The sequence below is a fragment of the Dama dama genome, chromosome 32 (assembly GCF_033118175.1).
Source record: "Dama dama isolate Ldn47 chromosome 32, ASM3311817v1, whole genome shotgun sequence".
In the NCBI taxonomy this organism is placed as follows: Eukaryota; Metazoa; Chordata; class Mammalia; order Artiodactyla; family Cervidae; genus Dama; species Dama dama.
Window position 1 is genome coordinate 22,612,871 of NC_083712.1, and position 23,344 is coordinate 22,636,214.

At 40.3% G+C, this 23,344-nt stretch overlaps 1 protein-coding gene across 1 annotated transcript; it reads left to right on the top strand.

The window, feature by feature from the left end:
• Positions 1–362: 362 nt before the first annotated feature.
• KLKB1 (kallikrein B1) lies at positions 363–19,319 on the top strand. Its single transcript, XM_061134801.1, has 13 exons — positions 363–411; positions 2,108–2,270; positions 3,857–3,963; positions 4,607–4,766; positions 6,241–6,350; positions 11,903–12,062; positions 13,114–13,223; positions 13,366–13,528; positions 13,623–13,735; positions 13,901–14,066; positions 15,787–15,962; positions 16,880–16,975; positions 19,315–19,319. Exons 2-13 carry the CDS (start codon positions 2,164–2,166, stop codon positions 19,317–19,319), a joined length of 1,473 nt encoding a protein of 490 aa, XP_060990784.1. The 5' UTR covers positions 363–411; positions 2,108–2,163.
• Positions 19,320–23,344: the final 4,025 nt, after the last annotated feature.

Here is a 23,344-nt window from a genome sequence, read left to right on the forward strand (position 1 = left end):
GATTTTGGACAAATACCATTGCCATGGTTTATAAAAATTTTCCTTTTGCTCAAATCAAGAGGTTTCACAAATGTTTAATTTCTCTCTACCAATTCCCTTCCCATAATTGCTAAGAACATAGGTGCCAAATGGACAATAAACACCACAGTAATCTAGAGGTCTCAATTTGTATCTCATGCCAAGTCCTTGGAATTAAAATGTTCAGAAAACCATTGCTTTCTATACTGATAATTGTGTGCTTAGATTTGCTATCCAGACATTTACAAGAAAATCTGGACTACCTTAAATTAAGATTCGTGTTAAATATGATCTATAAACAGCAGAGTTATGTGCCTGTTGCTTTCTCTTTTAGGATGATTGCACTCAGGCAAGCAGCTTACTTCACTTGCTTGTTTGCTACAGTTTCCTGTGGTGAGTGGATTATCTCTAAGAGGCAAAGTTAAGGGTGAGGGGGAGAGTAGTTAAGCAAGACATCTGACCCTCAGGACACATATCCTTTTAAGGTTCAGCACCAACTACCACTTGGCAGATATATCATCCTAGACATGCCAGAAGGAGGGGCCCAGAAACGAGAATGTCTTGGCAGGTGTCGACAGAAACTTCTGTTTGGAAAAGACTCTCTACAAAGCAGATCATAAAACAATCAGCCCTCTATTTTTATTATCAACATTAAAAAATCAACTTTATCTGAATCAGAAGAGTGCTAGGTATTTTATAGCATCTGGGTCCAACCCAAGTATGATAATACGTACTCAGTACATATTTTTATTGTTTTAGACTTCTGGGGAATCATTTCAGAAAAGTACCTAGTTTATATTTAATTTAGGAAGTCATCCATTTGAATAGTTTTGCGTTTCACCATCAGGCTTTGATCTTATTTCTCTTTCTATCCATTAAAATTTCACAGAATAGGAATGATTTTAGACACTGTTTTTCATTAATCATTGTAGAATGGAGTTTTCAGGATGCCACCATTATGGGTGGTTTCTGAGTCTTTGTTGACTTAAGAAGACCACATCACAACAATGTTTATGGCTAAGACAAACACTTCCAGGTGTCTAGGGTAAGGATTACATTTGGCAAAAAATATAAATTCTTAAGGAAGAAGTTTTTTTCCCCTAAACCAAACTCCCCTCCATCTGTCCCCTCATTCCAAATTGCTCTTCTGAGCCAAAATCATTACTGCATACAAATACATTGAATGCTGAGGAGTAGAAGCCAGAGATGCTGTGAACCATGGTCACTTCAATTTTATTATTTTTGAAAAAAATTATGATCATGCTAGGGAAATTAGAGGTGCAAATTAGCAGAAAATGAGAAAATACCTGTCATCTATAGTCTTATAATACAGAGACAGCCTTTGTTCAAAATAACTTTTTCAGATATTTTTCTGCATGTGTCTTTACACACTCAACAAAGATGTTATTAGATACTTTTTTTTGTAACTTATGCTTCCCATTTATATAGTGATCTTTCATGCAGATAAAAATTTATCATGTTTTTGGAGCTTAATATTCTTCTCTATCCATGGTATTTTTGTATGCACATTCTTATATACATGCTTATGTCTGTAGAAAAATTTTTTTGGAAATTAAAACACCAGATATAGTAAAGGTATGCATATTTTTGAAGGTTTTATGATATATATCATCAAATTATCTTCCAGAAAAGTTGTTCCCATGTTAGAAGATAGGGAGAAACCAAGCTAAGATCACATTTGAGGGAAAATAATTTATGTACAAATTATTATGGTTCAGCACGATAAATGAAAATCAACCAAGTATTTTTATGCATAAGTACCCATAAAATAATTTCAACATCACACATCACACCCTAATATATCACTATTTCAGGAGTTCCCTGCCTGTCCAGTGGTTAGGACTCTGTGCTTCCACTGCAGGGACATGGGTTCGATCCCTGGTCAGGGAACTAAGATCCCACACACTGCACAGCAGGTATATTTCATCCTGCTTCTGCATTTAGTTACATCCTAAGATCTTTGGGTATTCCAGGGACAAAGTAAGAAGGTTTAGAACGCAGATACATTTCTTTTAAAATTATTATTTCTTCCAAATTAATGTGCCTTTTTTCAATGATTCTGTCATAGGATGCTTGACTCAACTATATAGCAACACCTTCTTCAGAGGCGGGGATGTATCTGCCATGTACACCCCAGATGCCCAATACTGTCAGATGATGTGCACCTTCCATCCGAGGTGCTTGCTATTTAGCTTTCTTCCTGAAAATTCAACCAGTCACGCAGACAAAAGGTAAAAGCTGATATTTCTTTATTGGAGAAGCCAGTCACTTTTCAAAATGGAATCAGTTGTGTGCACCACATAGCGAGGTTTTGTTTCTAAATGGCCAGCTTCATCGGAATCACCCTGCGTAGTTCTTATCTAAGCAGATTCTTAGGCTCAAGCCCAGACTTATCAAACCTAAGTCTCTTGGGCCTGGAAATCTGCATTTTAAACAATGACCTCATTCACTTAGAGCCATAGAAGGTAGTCTTTTCCTATCCAAGACCTCAAGGAAAACACTTGAAAATGATTGAGTTACAAGATTATCTCAAGAAAGGGCCTAATAACAGGTGAATATTTCACCTGAACAAGAAAGCTATTTACTGTCTGACGCATGATCACACTTGTGGATAGCATAGTTCTTAACTATAGAAGGCAAGCATTTTGTTGAGAAAATAATTAAAATCCAGATCTTGTAACCTTGGGAGAAGGTAGGTCTGAATGATGCCTATAATGAGACAGTTTGGGCACCTCTAGTATACGTGATATGTGTATGCCTGCATGTACATGCATACGTGTGTGTGTGTGTGTGCATGCATGTGTGGACATGAATATTTATTATTAACTGGTAATTTGGAAAAGTACGAGTATTTGAAAAGTAGTTGGTAATGAAAAGTCTTATTCAGTCATAAAGTTGCTCATGTACAACCATAGTTTTATTATAATTTTTTTAAATTTTGATCAAATATCCAGAATGAATGTTTCTTCCTTGTTCCCATTTCCAAATCCATAATTCTTTTCCTTTATCTTTACTCTATTTGAATTAAAAACTAGGAATTAGACTGTCATTCCCTGATTCTCCAAGGGAAATGAAAGTGAAAATGCTAGTCATGTGGTTGTGTCCGACTCTTTGCGACCCCATGGACTGTAGCCTACCAGACTCCTCTGTCCATGGAATTATCCCAGACAAGAATACTGGAGTGGGTAATCATTCCCTTCTCCAGGTGATCTTCCTGACCTAGGGACCGAACCCACGTCCCCTGCATTGCAAGTGGATTCCTTACCATCTGAGCCGCCAGGGAAGCCCTCTACAGGGAAACTTGTATAGCAAACCTAGACTGTATGTTAGAGGTAGCACCTTTTCACTTACAAAGTTGGATTAGGTTCTAGAATCCTTTTAAATAAGAAAATTACATTAAAGTTGACATTAAAGACAGAATGAAGTTTTTTAGTAGGTGTGGACTGTAAGGAATTAGTAATCAGGATAAATACCAAATATAGATGCAACTCTCATGACTGATTTAATTTCTTAAGTAAATGAAAATATTTATAACAACAATCACCAGCTGGGAACATAATTCCCACAAAGCTTGGGAATGCAGGAAGAATCATTCCCTCTTTGTTTGAAACAAAGGAAAACAATGCTTAAGTTAGATATTACAAAGATTGTTAGGTATTAAGGAATTGCCTCTCAGAATGTTTTTCCCAGCAGGAGTCAGGCATGCTGTATTATTTTCCTTATTTCTGGCTGTATTCATAAATGCATAGAAATGCTAGACATTTCCTCAATGTGTGTTTATCATTCTACTTCTTATTAAGCTACTTTTAATAAATAGGTTTGGTTGCTTCTTGAAGGACAGTGTGACAGGAACCCTGCCGAGAGTGTCACGGACAGGTGCAATTTCGGGACATTCCCTAAAGCGATGTGGTCATCAAATTAGTGGTAAGGTGTGGATTTCTGAGCTCAGTTTGAATGGACAGTGGGTCTACCTTAGAACAGCTTCTGCTCAAACTCTGTAGCACCATGCACTTTTGGAACGGAAAACTTAGAAAGATAACAGAGATGGGGTTGTATACTGGACACACCCTCTTATCTTCATCAGTCATCTCATACTTGAGGAGCCTCCATTGTTTATGAGGCTAGCACTTTGGTGTAAGATGTACAAAAAGTAAATACACAGCTGAACAATAGTCTGCCTTTGATTCTCAAATGGAAACAGACCCACAGAGAACAAACTTAACCGTTACTAATGGAGAAGGATGGGGGGGAGGGGTAGATTGGGAGTTTGGGATGGACATGTACACACTGCTATATTTAAATAGATAACCAACAAGGACCTACTGTATACCACAGGGAACTCTGCTCAATATTCTATAATAACCTATATGGGAAAGGAATCTGAAAGAGAATGGAAACAGGTGTATGTATAACTGAATCAACTGGCTGTGCCTGAAACCAACACAAGAGTTTAAATCAGCTAAGTCCACTATAAAATTAAAAAAAAAAAAGCCACCCAGCCCAAATTGATGATTCACTTCCAGAAGGGAAGCTAATTGAATTTGCTCTATGTGTTTTATTTGGGCAGCTTGCCACCGAAGCATTTATAAAGGAATTGATATGAGAGGAGTCAATTTCAATGTATCTAAGGTGAAAAGTGCTGAAGAATGCCAAGAAAGGTGCACCAACAACATTCACTGCCAGTTTTTCACATATGCCACAAAAACCTTCTTCAATGCAGAGTACCGGTGAGTAAAATTCAGTGTCTATTCTTTCTGATGGTGTTTTCAGAAACATAACCTTTTTTTTTCTTCATAACCATTTTTCCCCCAACTGAAAATCAGAGAAAGTTTTTAGGTCTAATCAGTCTTCTTAGTCTTAAAGAGAATAAGAATATTCTTAAAGAGATGGGAATACCAGACCACCTTACCTGCCCATGAGAAACCTGTTTTGCAGGTCAAGAGGCAACAGTTAGAACTGGACATGGAACAATGGACTGGTTCAAAATTGGGAAAGGAGTACATCAAGGCTGTATACTGTCATCCTGCTTATTTAACTTATACGCACAGTACATCATGCAAAATGCCAGGCTAGATGAATCACAAGCTGGAATCAAGATTTCCAGCAGAAATATCAACAGCTTCAGATATGCAGATGATACCACTTTAATGGCATGAAGAGGAACTAAAGAGCCTCTTGATGAAGGTGAAAGAGAAGAGTGAAAAAGCCGGGTTTAAACTCAACATTCAAAAAACAGATCATGGTATCTGGTCCTATCACTTCATGGCAAATAGATGGGGAAAATGTGTAAACAGTGTCAGAATTCATTTTCTTGGGCTCCAAAATCAATGTGGACAGTGACTACAGCCACAAAATTAAAAGATGCTTGCTCCTTGGAAGAATAGCTATGTCAAACGTAGACAGTGTTTTAAAAAGCAGAGACATCACTTTGCTGACAAAGGTCCATATAGTCAAACCCATGGTTTTTGTAGTAGTCATGTACAGATGTGAGAGTTGGACCATAAAGAAGGCTGAGCACCAAAGAATTGATGCTTTTGAACTGTGGTGTTGGAGAAGACTCTTGAGAGTCACTTGGACAGCAAGATCAAACCGTTAAATCCTAAAGGAAATCAACCTTGAATATTCATTGGAAGGACTGATGCTGAAGCTGAAGATCCAATATTTTGGCCATCTGATTTAAAGAGCTGACTCAGTGGAAAAGCCCCTGATGCTGGGGAAAACTGAGGGCAAGAGAAGAAGGGGGAAACAGAGGGTAAGATGGTTGGATGGTATCACTGACTCAATGGACATGAGTCTGAGCAAACTCAGAGAGATAGTGATGGACAGAGAAGCCTGGTGTGTGCAGTTCATGGGGTCACAGAGTCAGACAGGCCTTAGAAACTGAACAACAGTCTTCTTATTATTTTATTCAACTTTGGCATCATTTTTCCTGAAGAGAAAAATTTCCATTTGGTCCACAAATACCCTGTGCTTGTAGAGTCAGGGTTCAGTAGAATAATGTCCCATAGAAGAACAGCTCCTACTGCACCCTCAATGTCTATTTGATGAATAACACAATCCCTAATTCACTCATCACTGACGTCACTGTTCTGATTGCTTTGTTTATTTTCCACTGACCATAGATCATTTTCAACAAGGAATGGACTTCTGCAGGCACCTTGAAGTTTAGGAAGCAAAGTAACCTCTGTTTTTCACATTCAGGAACAACTGCCTATTAAAACACAGCCCACAGGGGACACCTACGAGTATAAAGGTGCTGACTGACGTGGAGTCTGGATTCTCACTGAAGGCGTGTGGAAACTCGAAAATTGGTAATCGTTATGGCTCCTACTTCACTGTGTGGGCTTCTTCCCCAATGGCTCGGTGGTAAAGAATCTGCCTGAAATACAGGAGATTCATGAGGTCCAGGCTCGATCCCCGGGTCATGACGATCCCCTGGTCGTGATGATCCCCTGGAGAAGGGAGTGCAACTCACTCCTGTATTTTTGCCTGGAGAACCCCATGGACAGAGGAGCCTGGTTGATTACAGTCCATGGGGTTGCAAAGAGTCAGAGACAACTTAGTGACTAAACAATTAACAGGGGAATGCTAGTTGTTATGCTAAATACCTTGGCTTTGTAGAATAACGCACATTTGAATAATGTTCACATCAGTCAGTGAAACACTGTACCATAAGGAAGGTAACCAACCAGAAAGTTAATGAGGGCAGATATTTATGCAGTCCTTCATTTGATTTGCACCACGGAGAATTAAGGGTTTCCCTTATAGTTCAGATGGTAAAGAATCTGCCTGCATTTCAGGAGATGCAGGAGACACAGGCTCAGTCTCTGAGTCGGGAAGATCCCCTGGAGAAGGAAATGGCAACTCACTCCAATATTCTTGCCTGGAGAATCCCATGGACAGAGGAGCCTTGCGGGCTACATTCTGTGGGGTCACAAAGAGTTGGACATGACTGAGCGCACACACATACATGCATGCACGCACACACACATTTCACTGTGTGATTGTGGTAGGTAGAAAAAAAGAACCTCCCAAAAACACCCACATCCTAATCTCTGGAGTCTGTAAATCTGTTACCTTACAGGGCAAAAAAGGTTTGATTAAATATGTGATTATGTTAAAAACTTTGAGATTATTCTGGATTATATGGATAGACACAATGTAGTCACAAGGGTCCTGATAAAAGAAAGAGAGCAGAATGATCAGGGAGTCAGAGAGAGAGAGAGATTAGAAGAGGTTATACTTTTGGCTTTGAAGATGGAGGAAAGGTCCCTACGTCAAGGAATGCAGGTGGCCTCTAGAATCTGGAAAAGGTAAGGACAAATGTTCTACAGATTCCCAAAGGACCAAAGCCCGGCCAGTAAGACCCATTTCTAGAGAAGGAAATGGCAACCCACTCCACTATCCTTGTCTGGAAAAATCCCATGGACAGAGGAGCCAGGTGAGCTACAGTCCATGGGGTTGCAAAGAGTTAGACACTGATGACTAAGCACTACACATTATTCCCATCATGTAAGGACTAAACAACAAGGACAGAGACCCATTTCAGACTTCTCGACTTCTGATCTCCGGAACCGGGAGATAATACATTTGTGTTGTTTAAGCCACTAAGTTTGGGATAATTTTTTAAGCAGCCATAGGAAACTAGCACAGTGACATTGTAGAGAAAACTATGGTCATTTCTTGGTGGTGTCTATTATCTAGTGAAAGGACTCTAGCATAATAAATCAATGAAACCCTGTAGTTTCAGATATAGGGGTAATTTTAATTGAAAGAGCCAGAAAATTTGCTAAGATATTCTCTCTTATTTAGCACATCAGCATGTCAATGATAACATGTTATTGAAACCAAGTTATCAATAGCCACCTCTATACAGTATCAAGTGCTGACTCTGTGCCAAGCCCTGAATGGGGAGCTAGGCTAGGCTCCTGCCTTAGAAGACTGGGGAGTTGGCAGCAATGCCTCTCTTTTCCCATTGGTTCCCAGCCTCTCCCAACACACCTCCTCCATGGGGTGCTCTAGATTTATTGCTTCAAATTAAGTATTATTTATTTTTTTAATATTCACATTTGGTTCTTTTCTGTAATTTAATTTCTGTCTATTGATATTGTCTGGTGAGACATTGTTTTCATACTTCAGTCCTTTCTTTAAGATTTTTTTTTTTTTTTTGGTGTGTGGATCATTTTTAGAGTCTTTATTGAATTTGTTACAATATTGCTTCTGTTTTATGTTTGGGGGCTTTATTTTTCTGGCCATGAGGCATGTGGGATCTTAGCTTGCCTACCAGGAATCAAACCCACATCCTCTGCATTGGAAGGCGAAATCTTAACCATTGGACCAACAGGGAAGTTCCCTCTCCAGTTCTTTGGACATGCTTTCCTTTAGTTCTTTGAACATATTTAAAATAGCTGATGTAAAAGTCTTGGTATAGTAAATCCAATGTTCGTGCTCCCTCAGTGATGGTTTATATTGACCTTTACTTCTGTGGATGGGCCATATTTCCTTGTTTCTTGACATGTCTCATGATTTTTTTGGAAAAAAAAAATTAGACTTTTTAAATACAAGCATGTGACAAACTCTGGACATCAAATTCCCTCCTTCCTCAGAGTTTATTGTTGTTGTTACTATTTTGTGTTGCTGTTTGTTTGGCGACTTCCCTGAGCTAATTATGTACAGTGTTTAGTCTCTGTTGTGACATGACCACGGATGTCTGTGCTCAGCTTCCTCCACAGTTTTCTAATGACAGGGCAGAAGTTTCCTTGGGTGCCTAGAAGTAGTGAGTTTCCCAGCCTTGGACAAGGGGCTTTTGGTGAGACTTAGGTCATGCATTTCACTGCCCGGCCCTGGCCTCCACTTTCTGCTGCCCCAGAGCTCATAGAGGTCAAAGTCAGTCCCCGGTGAGGGCTTGGGGCTTTCCCAGATCTCTTATGGATATGTGCAGAGCCTCTGTCATGCACACAATCAGCTCCATACAAGCTTATGGCTTTCCAGATTCCCAGGGATATCTCAGAGATTTTCAATCCTTGGTTTTCCTTCTAAAATTCTAATGGGCTTGTGGCATGTCCCTGTTATTACTCCTGACTTACACGGCTACAATGTTGTATAATAGTCACAATCTTTTTTTTTTTTTTTTTGACAAACATTTTCCAGGAAAAGGCTGTTAACACTGAGAAAGTTCTGAATCAGGTCAAAGAAACTCAGTCCTTGGGAGTGGGGTTTTCCTGAGAACCTCTAGTCAAATAACGGCAGTTATCTGGGGACAGGGCTTGAGCGTAGCTCCAGCTCTGTTCTGCCCCCTCCTGAGGCCGTTAGGCTGCTGGTTTTCCCCATGATTGTGGGTATTTTCAAGGCTTCCATGGAGCTGTGGAGAGGGGATGAGAGGGGAAAGTTAAAACCTCACAGAACTCAGGGTTCTTGCTGAGATTTGGCTGTTGTTCTTGGATTAAAAACTCCCTGGGTTGTTATAAGCCTTTGGTTCATTTCTAGAGTTCTGAAATGACATTAATTTTGACAGTCTGGCCAATGCTCTTGTTTCTTTTTTTTTTTTAAATGGAGGAAAGGGTTTTGGAAGGTCTTTACTCTGTCATTCCTACTGACATCTTATAGCGCCTTTGACAAACAAAACAGAAGAAAATGAAACTAGCTTAAAAAGCAACATGGTCTTTGGAACATAGTTAATCTCTGTTCTTTTGTCATCTGGACAGGTCAGACTGTGACTGCACTTTGTACTCAGCAATGTGATCCATATTTTGTTTGGAGCAACAGACACGTCAAAAGAGAGTAACCAAGATCCTGAGATATCTAGAAACATACGAAAATAAGATACCATTAAAGAAACAGATTAGACATTTAACCTGAAAAAGTCAGGATGACTGTTTTAAATTGTTGTTTTTGAAGAATGGTCAGTGGGAAAAGGATTAGACTAATCTGCGTGCTTTCATAAAATAGATACTACTATGATGAAAATAAGAAAAAAATTCTGATTCCTAGAGTGGTCCAGAAGTGAGGTAGTCATGAGGTAGTCAGCTCCTTGTCATTATAAACGTCTGAAACAAAGGTTGAACTACTTGAGAGGATGCAGTTGTAGGTAGACATGGAATCCCATAAATTCTCTTCCAGCTTAAAGTCTGATTTTTTTTTTTTTTTAATAGATTAAATTAGTTGAGGTCTAATTTCCTAAACTTCCCATCTGAAGATATCATGTGTGGCAGGCACACTCTCTTGATTCAACCATGTTCATTTACATTTGGATTCTTTTTGTATTTCTCATAATTGTTACCATTATTCTTTAAGCTTACATAATTTTAATTGAATTTGTTTTTGTTGTTCAGTGGATAAATCATGTCCAATTCTTTGCAATCCCATGGACTGCAGCACACCAGGTTTCCTTGTCTTTTACTAGCTCCTGGAGTTTGCTCAAAAACATGTCCATTGAGTCGATGATGCTATACAACCATCTCATCCTCTGCCACCCTCTTCTCCTTTTGCCTTCAAACTTTCCTAGCATCAGGGCCTTTTCCAATGAGTCAGCTCTTTGTATCAAGTGGCCAAAGTATTGGAGTTTCAGTTTCAGCATCAGTCCTTCTAATGAATATTCGGGGTTGATTTCCTTTAGGATTGACTGCTTTGATCTCCTTGCAGTCAAAGGGACTCCCAAGAGTCTGCTCCAGCACCACAGTTCAAAAGCATCAATTTTTCAGCACTCAGCCTTCTTTATGGCCCCCCTCTCACATCCATACATGACTAATGGAAAAACCATAGCTTTGACTATACAGACCTTTGCTGGCAAACTGATGTCTTTGCTTTTTAATAGTCTGTCTAGGTTTGTCATAACTTTCCTTCCAAATGTCCAACTCTGTGATCCCATGGATTGTAGCCTGCCAGACTCCTCTATCCATGTGACTTCCCAGGCAAGACTACTGGAGTGGGTTGCCATTTCCTCCTCCAGGGTGTCTTCCTGACTCAAGGATCTAACCTGTGGCTCCCGCTGTGTCTCCTGCATTGCAGGCAGATTCTTTACCACTTAACCACCTGAGAGGCCCTAGTAGACTTTTAAAGTGAAAGTGATAGTCTCTCAGTTGTGTCTGACTCTTTGCGACCCCATGGACTATACAGTCCATAGAATTCTCCAGGCCAGAATACTGGAGTGAGTAGCCTTCCCCTTCTCCAAGGGATCTTCCCAACCCAGGGTTCGAACCCAGGTCTCCCTCATTGCAGGCAGATTCTTTACCAGCTGAGCCACAAGGGAAGTCCAAGAATACTGGAGTGGGTAGCTTATCCCTTCTCCAGTGGGTTTTCCCAACCCAGGAATTGAAATACTTTATGTGTTATCAAAGTGAGTAAATTGAGTAAATAATAGGAACATAAGTAAAAGTATAATTGAGATATAATTATGTTATGGAAAATGAAAGTGGATTTCCTCTTGATCTAATTTCAATGGGTACATGGCATTTTTGTTAGAAATTCAGGTTTTTGTTGATCTCTTTATTAAAATTTTTTCAGAACATTCAGGAAAATATAACGAAACCTATGTTCCTAAGGCCTAAATTTCAGGGTCAGGGAAATATAAAGAAAATATAAACACAAGCTGAGTAGCATAGGTATTTTGTACTGAGTAGGATAAAGCACAGTTTAAGACATTTTATTTCTCTGACGTGGGAATCTGTCTTTTATCAGATTGAGACCAATTTTTTCTTCTCCCAAATGGCAAACAACAAGCTTGGGGATGTTTCAATAGACATTTTTTTCACTACGGATGTGTAGTTCTATGAACAAATAACAGTCATAGTTTCCTTAGTTATGATGACGAAGTACAAGCATATGTAGCCTTGTGACATGTACATCTTCCCCTGTGGGTTCGCAGGCTGCCGCATGGATATTTTCCAACATCGTGCATTTTCAGATGTGAATGTTGCCAGAATTATCGCACCAGATGCTTTTGTGTGTCGAACCATCTGTACCTATCACCCCGGCTGCCTTTTCTTCACATTCTATACAAATGCATGGAAGAATGACTCACAGAGGTCAGTAGACATGTGTCACATTTGCTACTGTCTTGACATCATTTTAATTTTATACTTTGAGTTTTTCCTAAGTTTAATTCATTTCCCTCGAAACACTTGAACTCCTAGAATGAACTTATGGTTACCAGAGGGGAAGGTGGTCGGGGAGAGGGATAGTTTGAGAGTTTGGGGTGGACATGTACACGGTGCTATGTTTAAATTGGATAACCAACAAGGACCCACTGTATAGCACAGGGAACTCTGCTCAATGCTATATGGCAGCCTGGATGGGAAGGGAGTTCGGGGAAGAAGCATATATGATATGTATGGCTGAGTCCCTTTGCTCTCCACCTGAACCTATCACAACATTGCTAATTGGCTATACTGCAATATAAAATAATTTTTTTTTAATTAAAAACAAAAATCACTTGAACTCAGTTTAAATAGGTGCTCTTCTACCAGGTGCAGATTAGTTAAGAGATGAGTGGACTTTCCTACCCATCTTCTCTTACTTAAACAGACCATCCAAACAATGAAACAATAGCCATGGATACCTTTCCTGCTAATCTTAATCTTTTGTATTAGCTTGAAGTAAACCACTCACTGGGAGCATATCCTTTAAGCTCCTTTGTTCTGACCCCAGTGTTTTAGAAACTAGAGCCCTGTTTATCCTGATCAAGGTTCCGGTTCCAACTCTTGACCCTGAGATAACCTGTCCTTTTCTTTATACACAAGACGGAGCTAAGAGAAGGATATCAAGTTATAATCGTATCAGCACTATACATCCCCAGAATCTGTTCTTTCTTCTTCTTTGTTTTTTTTAATTAGAAGGTAGAACTTTACCTTTCTCCTCTTTTCGGGCTATCTGGACCTGTAAGTTTTCTTCAGAGGGAGATGTGGCTTCATTTACATTTAATCTCTGTAATTCATTGGAGTCCTGTAGTCTGATGTTCTTTGGAGGGAATTTCTCAGAAGAATAAATTTGCAGGGGGGTGTTTTTTTTATATGAGGTGTTCTTGTATTTGCCTTTAATGGAGTTTTCTTTCTTTCTCTTGCTTGTTTTTGACAATAGAAATGTTTGTTTCCTTAAGACTTCCCAAAGTGGGAGCCCAAGTTCCCCTACTCCTCAGGAAAATGCCATCTCTGGATACAGCCTTCTAACCTGCAAACAAACTCTGCCTGGTAATGTGATTTGATTAAAAAAATATTACCCAAAATGTGATACATTTTATGATCTTCTAACAAGATTCAATGTTCCAGAAAGTTGTATACGTGTGGCTTATCATTTCACTTTTTATCTTTTTTATGTTTGTCATAGGCACAGAGCCCTGCCACTCCAAAATTTACCCGCAAGTTGCTTTTGAAGGAGAAGAGCTGCATGTGACCTTCGTTAAAGGAGTGGATGATTGCCAAGAGACTTGTACAAAGATGATTCGCTGTCAGTTTTTTACTTATTCTTTATTCCCAGAAGACTGTAGAGGAGAAAAGTTAGTGAATGCTTATTTTTCAAAGACAGTTGGCAGATAATTTCCTGGGCTTTCATCCTCTGAGGTTTAATCTCATGCTGATCATCTTGTCTAGGTGTAAGTGCTCCTTACGCTTGTCTTTGGATGGCTCCCCAACTAACATTACTTATGGGACACAAGCAAGCTCTGGTTATTCTCTGAGGCTGTGTAAACGTGGGGACAGCCGTGGTGAGTAAATCTCACTTTTTTCATAAAACTGTAGAGGGATGTCTGAGTTGTTTAGATAGCTTTTTTAATCTTCTATAATGGAACTATGTGTCTTGTTTTCCTTGATGAAGGGGACTGTGATTCACCCCCTGATCCCAACCATTAACTTCAATGCTCTCTTTTTAGTCTGTACAGCAAAAAGGACACGCATTGTTGGAGGAACAGATGCTTCTTGGGGGGAGTGGCCCTGGCAGGTCAGCCTGCAAGTGAAGCTGAGAGCTCAGAGCCACCTGTGCGGAGGGTCAATCATTGGACGCCAATGGGTCTTAACTGCTGCCCATTGCTTCGATGGGTAAGATTTGGCTGCATCTTATCTGGAGTCGTATCTTGCCTCTTCGTTTTGAAGACTCTATAATCAATTTCTCCATCATCGTGTCAGTTTATTAATATCTATCACTCCACAAAGTTACAATAGCTTTTGGTGGTAAACACTTTGAAGATTTTCTCTCTCAGCAATTTTCCCAGGTGACTCAGGGATAAAGAATCCTCCTGCCTCCAGGGAAGCTTCAATCCCTGGGTTGGGAAGACTCCCTGGAGGAGGAAATGGCAACCTGCTCCAGTATTTGTGGCTGGAAAATTCCAAGGACAGAGGAGTCTGGTGGGCTACAGTCCATGGGGTCACAGAGTTGGACATGACTGAGCACGCATGCATGCCATTGTCAACTGTAGTCACCATGCTATATATAACCAGAACTTATTTATCCTATAACTTTAAGTAATTTTAGACTTATTTTGCATATATCCATGTTTAAAGAGTTAATTTAAATTTTCACACTTCCCAAAATATAGATATAATTTAAATAGTGCTGAGGTTCCTCTCATTTGCACTATTAGAGGTGTTACATAAAAACTGGGTTTTCCTCTTGGTTGGATGTCAAGTCAAAAGACACAACGAAACCAAAGATTGGGAGAAGGAAGGATTTATTATTGCAGCGAGTAAGGAGAAGACTGGGGATTTTTCCCAAAGCAGTTGTGTCCCCAGACAGCACAACTGGAGAAGTTTTAAGCTAAGGGTACATGCATATTCTTGAAGGGCCTTGGGCTGAGTCCAGGCCTTAGTTGATTGAAGTCGTGAGGGTCAGAAGAGGTCAACATCATCACGCCTTAGGTTCCAGTTGATCTGGTGGTTGAGTGCTTCTGGCTAATCTTTGTCATCGAAAGACAACTAGGAGTCTTTACAGCTGATCCATAATCTTTGCTATTGTTACTTCTCTTGCCTGTAATAGTCCTTTGTCTCTGCAATCTTTTATTCCCTTTAAGATCATTAATTACTGAGACCTATTCAAGGACAGGGCTTTCCTGTGGTTTAGCTATAAAGAATCTGCCTGCAATGCAAAAGACGTAGGTTTGATCCCTGGATGGGGAGAATCCCCTGGAGGAGGTCATGGCAATCCATTCCAGTATTCTTGCCAGGAAAACCCTATGGAATGGCGGGCTATAGTTCATGAGGTTGCAAAAAGTCCGACACATTTGAAACAACTGAGCACATTCAAGGACTACCGCTGTGGCCCGGCTTAGATCACAGAACAGCTTGGGCTAAAAATGGTTTCTTTTATGTCAAGAAAACCATGCCTGGATCTCTTTCTCTGGGAACCCCCATCCTATCTGGTTACAGAGAGACTTGTATACAGTCATTCTTTCTTGCCAGTTCTGAATTTGATGGAAGTGATTGCTTTCAACTTCGTGAATGAAGCATGATTTTCTATGATAAACTGCGAGACATCTCCCGAACACAGTTTCTCTCAGAAAGAGACAACAACATTCTTCTATATTCACTTACAGAAAACACGACATAATTATGCAATTTCTAATACTTTAAACTAAATCTTCAGAGTTCAGCACTGCTGCTGTTGGTGCTAAATTGCAAGGAGGAGAAATTAGGTATGTAAACATACATTATATGTAGTATTTTCTTCCCAATTCTTTTTTGAAAGGTAAAGTGAAAGGAGAAAAGAGCAATATCAAAGACCAGTCTTTCTGGTTTCAAATCGGTTCTTATTTTTCCCTCCTAGGCTTCTCTTGTCAAATATTTGGCGCATTTATGGTGGCATTTTAAATCTGTCAGAGATAACGACAGAGACATCTTTCTCACAAGTCAAAGAGATCATTGTCCACCCAAATTATAAAGTCTCAGAAGGCAGTCATGACATTGCCATAATAAAACTTGAGGCTCCTTTGAATTTTACTGGTATGTAGCATATTTAAGGTGATGTGTATAGCTGAATTGTATTGGTTTAAATTTTCACATCAGTTTCAAGGAGGGGTCAGACTCTAAGGAGACTGTCTTTATTTTCTGGTTAGTGAAGTTGCAGGAAAGATGGGTATTGCCAGGAAAAATAATTTGAGACTTGACATAAAATGTCTTCTACTTAAGGGCCAAGATGTGTTACTTAGTTCTTTCAGGAAGGAATATAGCTGCATTTTATACTATTGAAATAATAACAGACATGGAGGGGAGCATGACTTCCTTTGACAAGAGTAGCAGAATTAGCATTGCCTTGGGCATAGGCATATCGTATTAGGAGTATATGAGGGCAAGCACATTCAAATATTAATTTCCAGGTGAAACCTGAGTAGGGAAGAGACTGTTGGTCAAGGCAGTTCTGGGAGACAGTAGCTTTGTGGTTGGACGGGCTGCGTTTGGAGGTACAAATTCTTCACAGTTGCTGGATGCCCGCTGGGTCTGCTAGAGATTCTGTGACCTCAGGAAGGATGTCCTTGCCTCCTGTTACCCCCATGGGATTATTATTAAAAATCAGTTAATAAGCTAAAGTGCCTAAAAATCATGGTTAAAGCAGTGTAGACTGCCCCCCCCCCCATTACAATTAAGGGAATCATACACAAGAACTTGTAAAGGCTCTTGACAGTAAATTTGGGTTTGGAGTTTTAAAATTTAATCCAGAAAATTTAACACCAAAAAATGACTGTGATGGTGAGACATTTTCTTGAGTCATTGACCTTAGGAACTGAGTGGAAAGTAAAAGGTGTATTCTACTTAGTGCTACTCTAGAGAAGGAGAATATCGGGGCAGGGACAGTATGTATATTTAAAGTCAATGTCCATAACTAAATCTAGCCAAACTCTAATGTAAAAATTCCCTTTCAGATTTGCAAAAAGCAATATGCCTACCTTCCAAAGATGATACAAAACCTGTTTACACTGACTGTTGGATAACTGGATGGGGCTTCACAGAGGAAAAAGGTACCACATGACATTTTATATGTTAAAACATACAGAGTGGATCTGTTTAATTGGCCTCTAAAGTTCTATCCAGATTCGTGATTTTTTTTCCTAACTATTCATTCCCAGATATGTATTCAGTAATTCTTGAGAAGACAGTTTTGCTTGGTCCTGGAAAAATTCATAGGGTAATCTCTTAAGCATCTTAAGATCATTTGTTTGACTTCTAAAGGATTGGTCCCATACAGGACTAACAACTTCCCCAAGCCCATCCTGTCCTCAGAATTAATAGAGTTCCCATCTCCCAAGGCCACTGTTATCCCTTGCATTAATAACCAGGAGTACAGGCAGACATGTCATCTCTCTTTCTGGAAGGCTTTTAAATCTTTTTTTAAAAACATATCCTTCCTACAACCTGGTAAAGCCTGTGAACCTCTTCTCTAATGATGCTTTTACACCCATAAATAAAACACATAGGATTACAAAGAGAACCACTGAAACTGCAATTTACCGGAATACTTTGAAAATGACAGTGTTAATAGCTTAGTCATGTCAGACTCTTTGAGACCCCTTGGGCTGTAGCCCGCCAGGCTCCTCTCTGTCCATGGGATTCTCCAGGCAAGAATACTAGAGTTGATTGCCATGTTCTCCTCCAGGGGATCTTCCTGACCCAGGGATCAAAGCTGGGTCTCCTGCACTGCAGGTGGACTTTTTACCATCTGAGCCACCAGGGAAGCCTTTATTTCTTAGCAAATAATGTAAATCAACTTTATTATAAATTGTATAGTTCATTCCTGACAAATTGAGAACTATAGATTTTTTAAAACTTTTTAAAATTGCAGTATAGTTGCTTTACAATGTTGTGTGAGTTGCTGTTGTATAGCAAAGCAAATCAGTTATACATATATCCACTTTTAGATTCTTTGCCCATACAGGTCATTGCAGAGTATTAAGTAGCATTGCCCGTACTATACAGTAGGTCCTTACTGGTTATCTATTTTATGTATAGTAGTGTGTATATGTAGATAACCAGTAAGGACCTACTATATATGTTGAGGGGCTTCCCAGGTGGCGTTAGGGGCAAAGAACCTGCCTGCCAAGGCAGAAGACATAAGAGACTAGAGTTGGATCCCTGGGTCAGGAAGATCCCCTGGAGGAGGACATGGCAACCCACTCCAGTATTCTTGCCTGGAGAATCCCATAGGACTTGACTGAGTGACTGAGCACACATATGTATACTTTTTCCAATTTAATTGAGATATAATTGACATACATGACTGCATAATCTATGCTGTACAGAATAATGTTTTGACTTATATATGTTGTGAAATGATCACTATTATAAATTTGGTTAGCATTCATCATCTGTTGCAGATGCATGTGTGCAAAGTCACTTCAGTAGAGCCTGACTCTTTGCAACACTGTGGGCTGTAGCCCGCCAGGCTCCTCGTCCATGGGATTCTCCAGGCAAGAATACTGGAATGGGTTGCCATGTCCTCCTCCAGGGGATCTTCCCGACCCAGGGATCGAACCTGCATCTCTTATGTCTGCTACACTGGCAGTCAGGTTCTTCACCACTAGCACCAGCTAGGAAGCCCCTGTTACAGATACAGACATACAAAAATATTTATATGAAGAAATGACCTTCATGGAAACTTCATCATTCTCATTTAAGACTGTAGTCTTACTTCTATATTTATTTTATTGCCTCCTTCTGGTGTTACCTCACAGGTAAAATCCAAAATACCCTACAAAAGGCAAATATTCCTTTGATATCAAATGAAGAATGCCAGAAAAGTTACAGAGATTATAAAATAACCAAACAGATGATCTGTGCTGGCTATAAAGAAGGAGGAAAAGATGCTTGCAAGGTAATGCATTGGAGTATGAAAAACATACAATAGGCCACTTGAGAAAAATCATTTCAAAATATGTTTTTCCAAGAGTAGTTCTCTATAAGCTTTCTAAATGACTTGGAACCAAATAATCTGATAATTTCATAGAAAATCTTTAAAAAATATTGAATATGCACCTATAATTTTTATATATTATCTGTCTCACAGCAGGCGTATGCCATCTTTAAGGGAAGACAATTGTGCATTCATTGTGCTAAAATACAAGCACGTTAAGTTTATCTCACCTTAGGCTGTGATGACGTGTTGGAATGAACAGAAAACGCCAACTATTTACTGTTGAATTAGGTCACTTTTACCACGTCCGACAGCTCGTGAGACCCATGAAATATCTGAAGAGCTATGAGAAACTGTTTGCATGGTGTGTGTGGTATGACTACACAATTTTAAAGGCACATCCATCATAACCTTCTCTCATTTTGTTTTTTTCCACCCACTGTGACACAGGGTGATTCAGGCGGTCCCTTGGTTTGTCAACACGAAGAAACATGGCATTTGGTGGGCATCACTAGTTGGGGTGAAGGCTGTGCCCGCAGGGAACAACCAGGAGTCTACACCAAAGTTGCTGAGTATGTGGACTGGATTTTAGAGAAAACCCAGGACAGCCTTTGAGGAAGTAGCCAGCTTGAGAAGCTTCATAGACATGGGGAAGAGCTCCCCCTTGGAGTATTCAATTAACAACCTGCATTCAATTCACGTGCTGAACCTTGGGGTTTCTCATCTGCCAAAACCCCACCTCTTGTCCTTGTCATAAAAGGAACAATGGATAGCGCTTTCGGCATTCAGTAATAATACCGTAATGGCAGAGCAAAACAACCGAGTATCTCTACAATTGTGTGTTATGAAATAAAAATGGCCAAAGAGTGTGATTAACGTGTTTTATTCTGATAGTGAAACAGAAGGGAGGACAAGTGACTCCAGATTGTAGCACATTGCCTGGGATCATTCTAACCTTAGCACTGCCTCCAGAACTCGGGCTATCCCAGGGATAATAAATTCTTCTCTCAGCCTCACCTGCATGGTCATTCATACCCACTACTAACCGCCTCACTTGGGGTGAAGAGCCGGTGAGCTTGGATTTTGTTCTGCCAAGTGGAATGGAAGAAACCAGTGAAATATGGACTTTTGCAAGGAAGAGATGGGTTCTCTGAACCTGGAAGATTAGCAGCGCAGCTTTCCATGCAGGCTTCTTACCTTGGTTCCCTGGGCGTTGCCACAGGGCTCCAGACTGGCCCAGCAGGGGAGACCTGTGGGCCTGCAATTGTCTGGGCGCAGCTTCTGCCACAAGACCCTCATGTGGCCTTCGTGAAAGGCAGGGGGTCTGATTTGCTGGGGGTTCAGTGGGCTTCCCAGGTGTCTCTAGTGGTGAAGAACACGTCTGCCGATGCAGGAGACATAGGAGACACAAGTTTGATCTGTGGGTTGGGAAGATCCCCTGGAGGAGGGCTTCAAAACCCACTCCAGTATTCTTGCCTGGAGAATCCCATGGACAGAGGAGCCTGGCGGGCTACAGGCCATAGGGTTGCAAAGAGTTGGACACAACTGAAGTGACTTAGCACACATAGCGGATACTGGATTCTGCACTAGTAACCCAAAGGCAGTAACAGGTAAATTCCTGGTGGTCAGAAGCAGTCCTGGAATGAATATCAATTCTTATGTAACATAAATTCCAAACTTGTCAGTGACCAACCACCACAAGTGATATCAGGTAGTTATATTTCATTCCACTGAACTGACTTGACATTGACACAGAATTTGACCATTCACAAAATACTGTGTAAATGAATTAGAAAAATAGAAAAGCAAAGTTCCTAAAAGAGGTTGAGTTGTTCCTTCTATGCTCACAAACACACTAAGAGGTAGATAGAAGTAAAGAAGGAGGGGACTGCTGGAAAGAAAACCACAAGGTCTGAGTTATTCATAAACCACACAGTAGGAAACTGAAGGGTTAAGTGCTTACTCCACAAATAAATTCCCCAGATTTTGTAATATCCGACTGGATTCCCTGAAATGATTTAAAAAAAACAAAACCCCACAACTTCAACTTTGACTTTAGTGTGCGACACAGATACTGTGGGTGTTGTTTTATATTTAAAAAGAAAAAAAGTGGTTTGCAGTGAAAATCTTTTATCTTGGCTACTAGTGTCCTAAAGGATGTTTGAATAGGACTTGAAGGGCTTGCAGTGTAATCCTTGGGCTTTTTTTATTTATTTATTTTATGCTTGGGCTCTTGCTGGTCAGGGAATGACCTCCTTTGGGCAAAAGAGGAGAGCTTTAAATGTGAAGCTCCTCCAGGATATGCTGATCATTTTAAAGTTGCCAACTGGAACCAATGGTGCTGGACTGGTCTCTTTATTACCGATCACGTGTTCAGTACAAGGGGGAGCAGAAATAGCACGTCACACAGTAAGAGCGTCAACAGACTGAGATGTGTGTAAGAGGCTAAGAGGGCCAGAGGCTGGCATGACTTAAGCTTCACGAGGGCAAATGGGCAGGGAGGCGTGGGGCAGCACCGAGCCGGGAAGCCAGCACTGAGCTGCCAGCATAGGAACCCGTGGAATGCCCAGCACATGTACACATTTGATACGAGGTTAGCCCAGGGCTCCAGCATCTGTCTCAATCCTCACCGACGCATAGGAAACCTCTAAGGTATACTTAAAATGTATTAAAGTGGGAGCCACTTTCATTCACATCTCATACATTATAAATGGGCATTCATGTCTAATGAGTGAGGACGTCTTTATACTCAAGATGAAGCAATGGCGGTCCAAAGAGGTAAAGAGACTAGTTCAAGGTCACCTGCAAGGACAGAGTCAGGACTAGGACTGGCATTCATATCCTAGGTGAAAGTTATGACCAACCTAGATAGCATATTAAAAAGCAGAGACATTACTTTGCCAACAAAGGTCCATCTAATCAAGGCTATGGTTTTCCCAGTAGTCATGTATGGATGTGAGAGTTGGACTATAAAGAAAGCTGAGCACCAGAGAATTAATGCTTTTGAACTGTGGTGTTAGAGAAGACTCCTGAGAGTCCCTTGGACTGCAAGGAGATCCAAGCAGTCCATGCTAAAGGAGATCAATCCTGGGTGTTCATTGGAAGGACTGATGGTGAAGCTGAAACTCTAATACTCTGGCCACCTGATGCGGAGAGCTAACTCATGTGAAAAGACCCTGATGCTGGGAAAGATTGAGGGCAGGAAGAGAAGGGGACGACAGAGGATGAGATGGTTGGATGGCATCACCGACTTGATGGACATGAGTTTGAGTAAACTCTGGGAGTTGGTTATGGACAGGGAGGCCTGGCGTGCTGCAGTTCATGGGGTCACAAAGAGTTGGACATGACTGAGAGACTGAACTGAACTGATGTATCCCAGGTCGGTATCATATTGTATTATGAGGAAGATTAAAAATGACAGGAGCACGTACAGCCATCATTCGCTATGTTCATTATCATCTAAAGCACCGGTTCTCAGTTGGATACACTCCCAGCCAGGGGACTTTTGGCAATATCTAGAGACATTTGGTCACCACACCTGGATGATGTGGATACTAGTGAGTAGAAGCCAGGGATGCTGGTAAACAACCTACTATGAACAGAACAGCTCCTCAGAACAAAGAATTATCTGGCCCAAATATTAGTAATGCCAGGGTTGAAAGGTTAGTATTAAAAGAGAATGAAAAGGGACAGCAAGGAAGAGATTTCAGGACATGGGAGTCTGTGCTTTTCTTCAAAGCGAATTTTGATAAGAAGGGAGCACCAAGAGAAAGCTGATGTTGGCTGGGACTGAGAAAGTGCCCCTGTGTGTTTTTCCTGTCCCAGACAGAGAATTTTAGACCACCAAGGATTCCAGCTTCTGACTTATCCTTGCGTCTCTCTAGACCAAGTTCTGGATTTTTCCTGAGATTTTGTCCAGTAATTCCATATTTTCATTAAGTTTCAAAAGCATTCTGTTTCACTGTGGGAGTAGGGGGAGAGAAAACTTTAAGATAAAAGCATTTAACATAAGAATTATAATGTGCAAAACATTGGTTGAAGAGAATTCTTAGAATACTTGGTGTCTATATGAAAAGAAGCTCTGTTTACTATGGAAGAGTTCCTATGCAGGTAAGACTCTTATTCTATTTTCATTTGAATAGACAAGAATATTTCAGAATCCTTATATTATTTCAAAAGCTTTAGAAATTTCACTAATTTAGCGAGACCAAATTTAGGAAAATATTATTTGGTGTCCCAATGATGTATATCACTTGTCAGAGTCTTTCTGTTTCTCTCAATAGAGTTGGAGGCTTATCATTGTAACCTTTGTACTAAGGCTTTAGGATAGAGATAGGGTTTCATGAAGTAAACAGTACAAGGATATAAGGACCTTACATAATTTCACGTATCGTTTTTCCACAAAAAGCTTTCCTGGCATAAATTTGCTATTCTATGTTTGAACTGCAGAAAAAAAACAGTGCATTATAGACATATGGTT

Coding starts and splice junctions, on each gene's coding strand:
- KLKB1 (XM_061134801.1), top strand. CDS start 2,164: ATGTACACCCCAGATGCCCAATACTGTCAGATGATGTGCACCTTCCAT. Junction 6,351..11,902: donor GTGTGGAAACTCGAAAATTG/GTAATCGTTATG, acceptor GTGGGTTCGCAG/GCTGCCGCATGGATATTTTC. Junction 13,736..13,900: donor TAAACGTGGGGACAGCCGTG/GTGAGTAAATCT, acceptor CTCTCTTTTTAG/TCTGTACAGCAAAAAGGACA.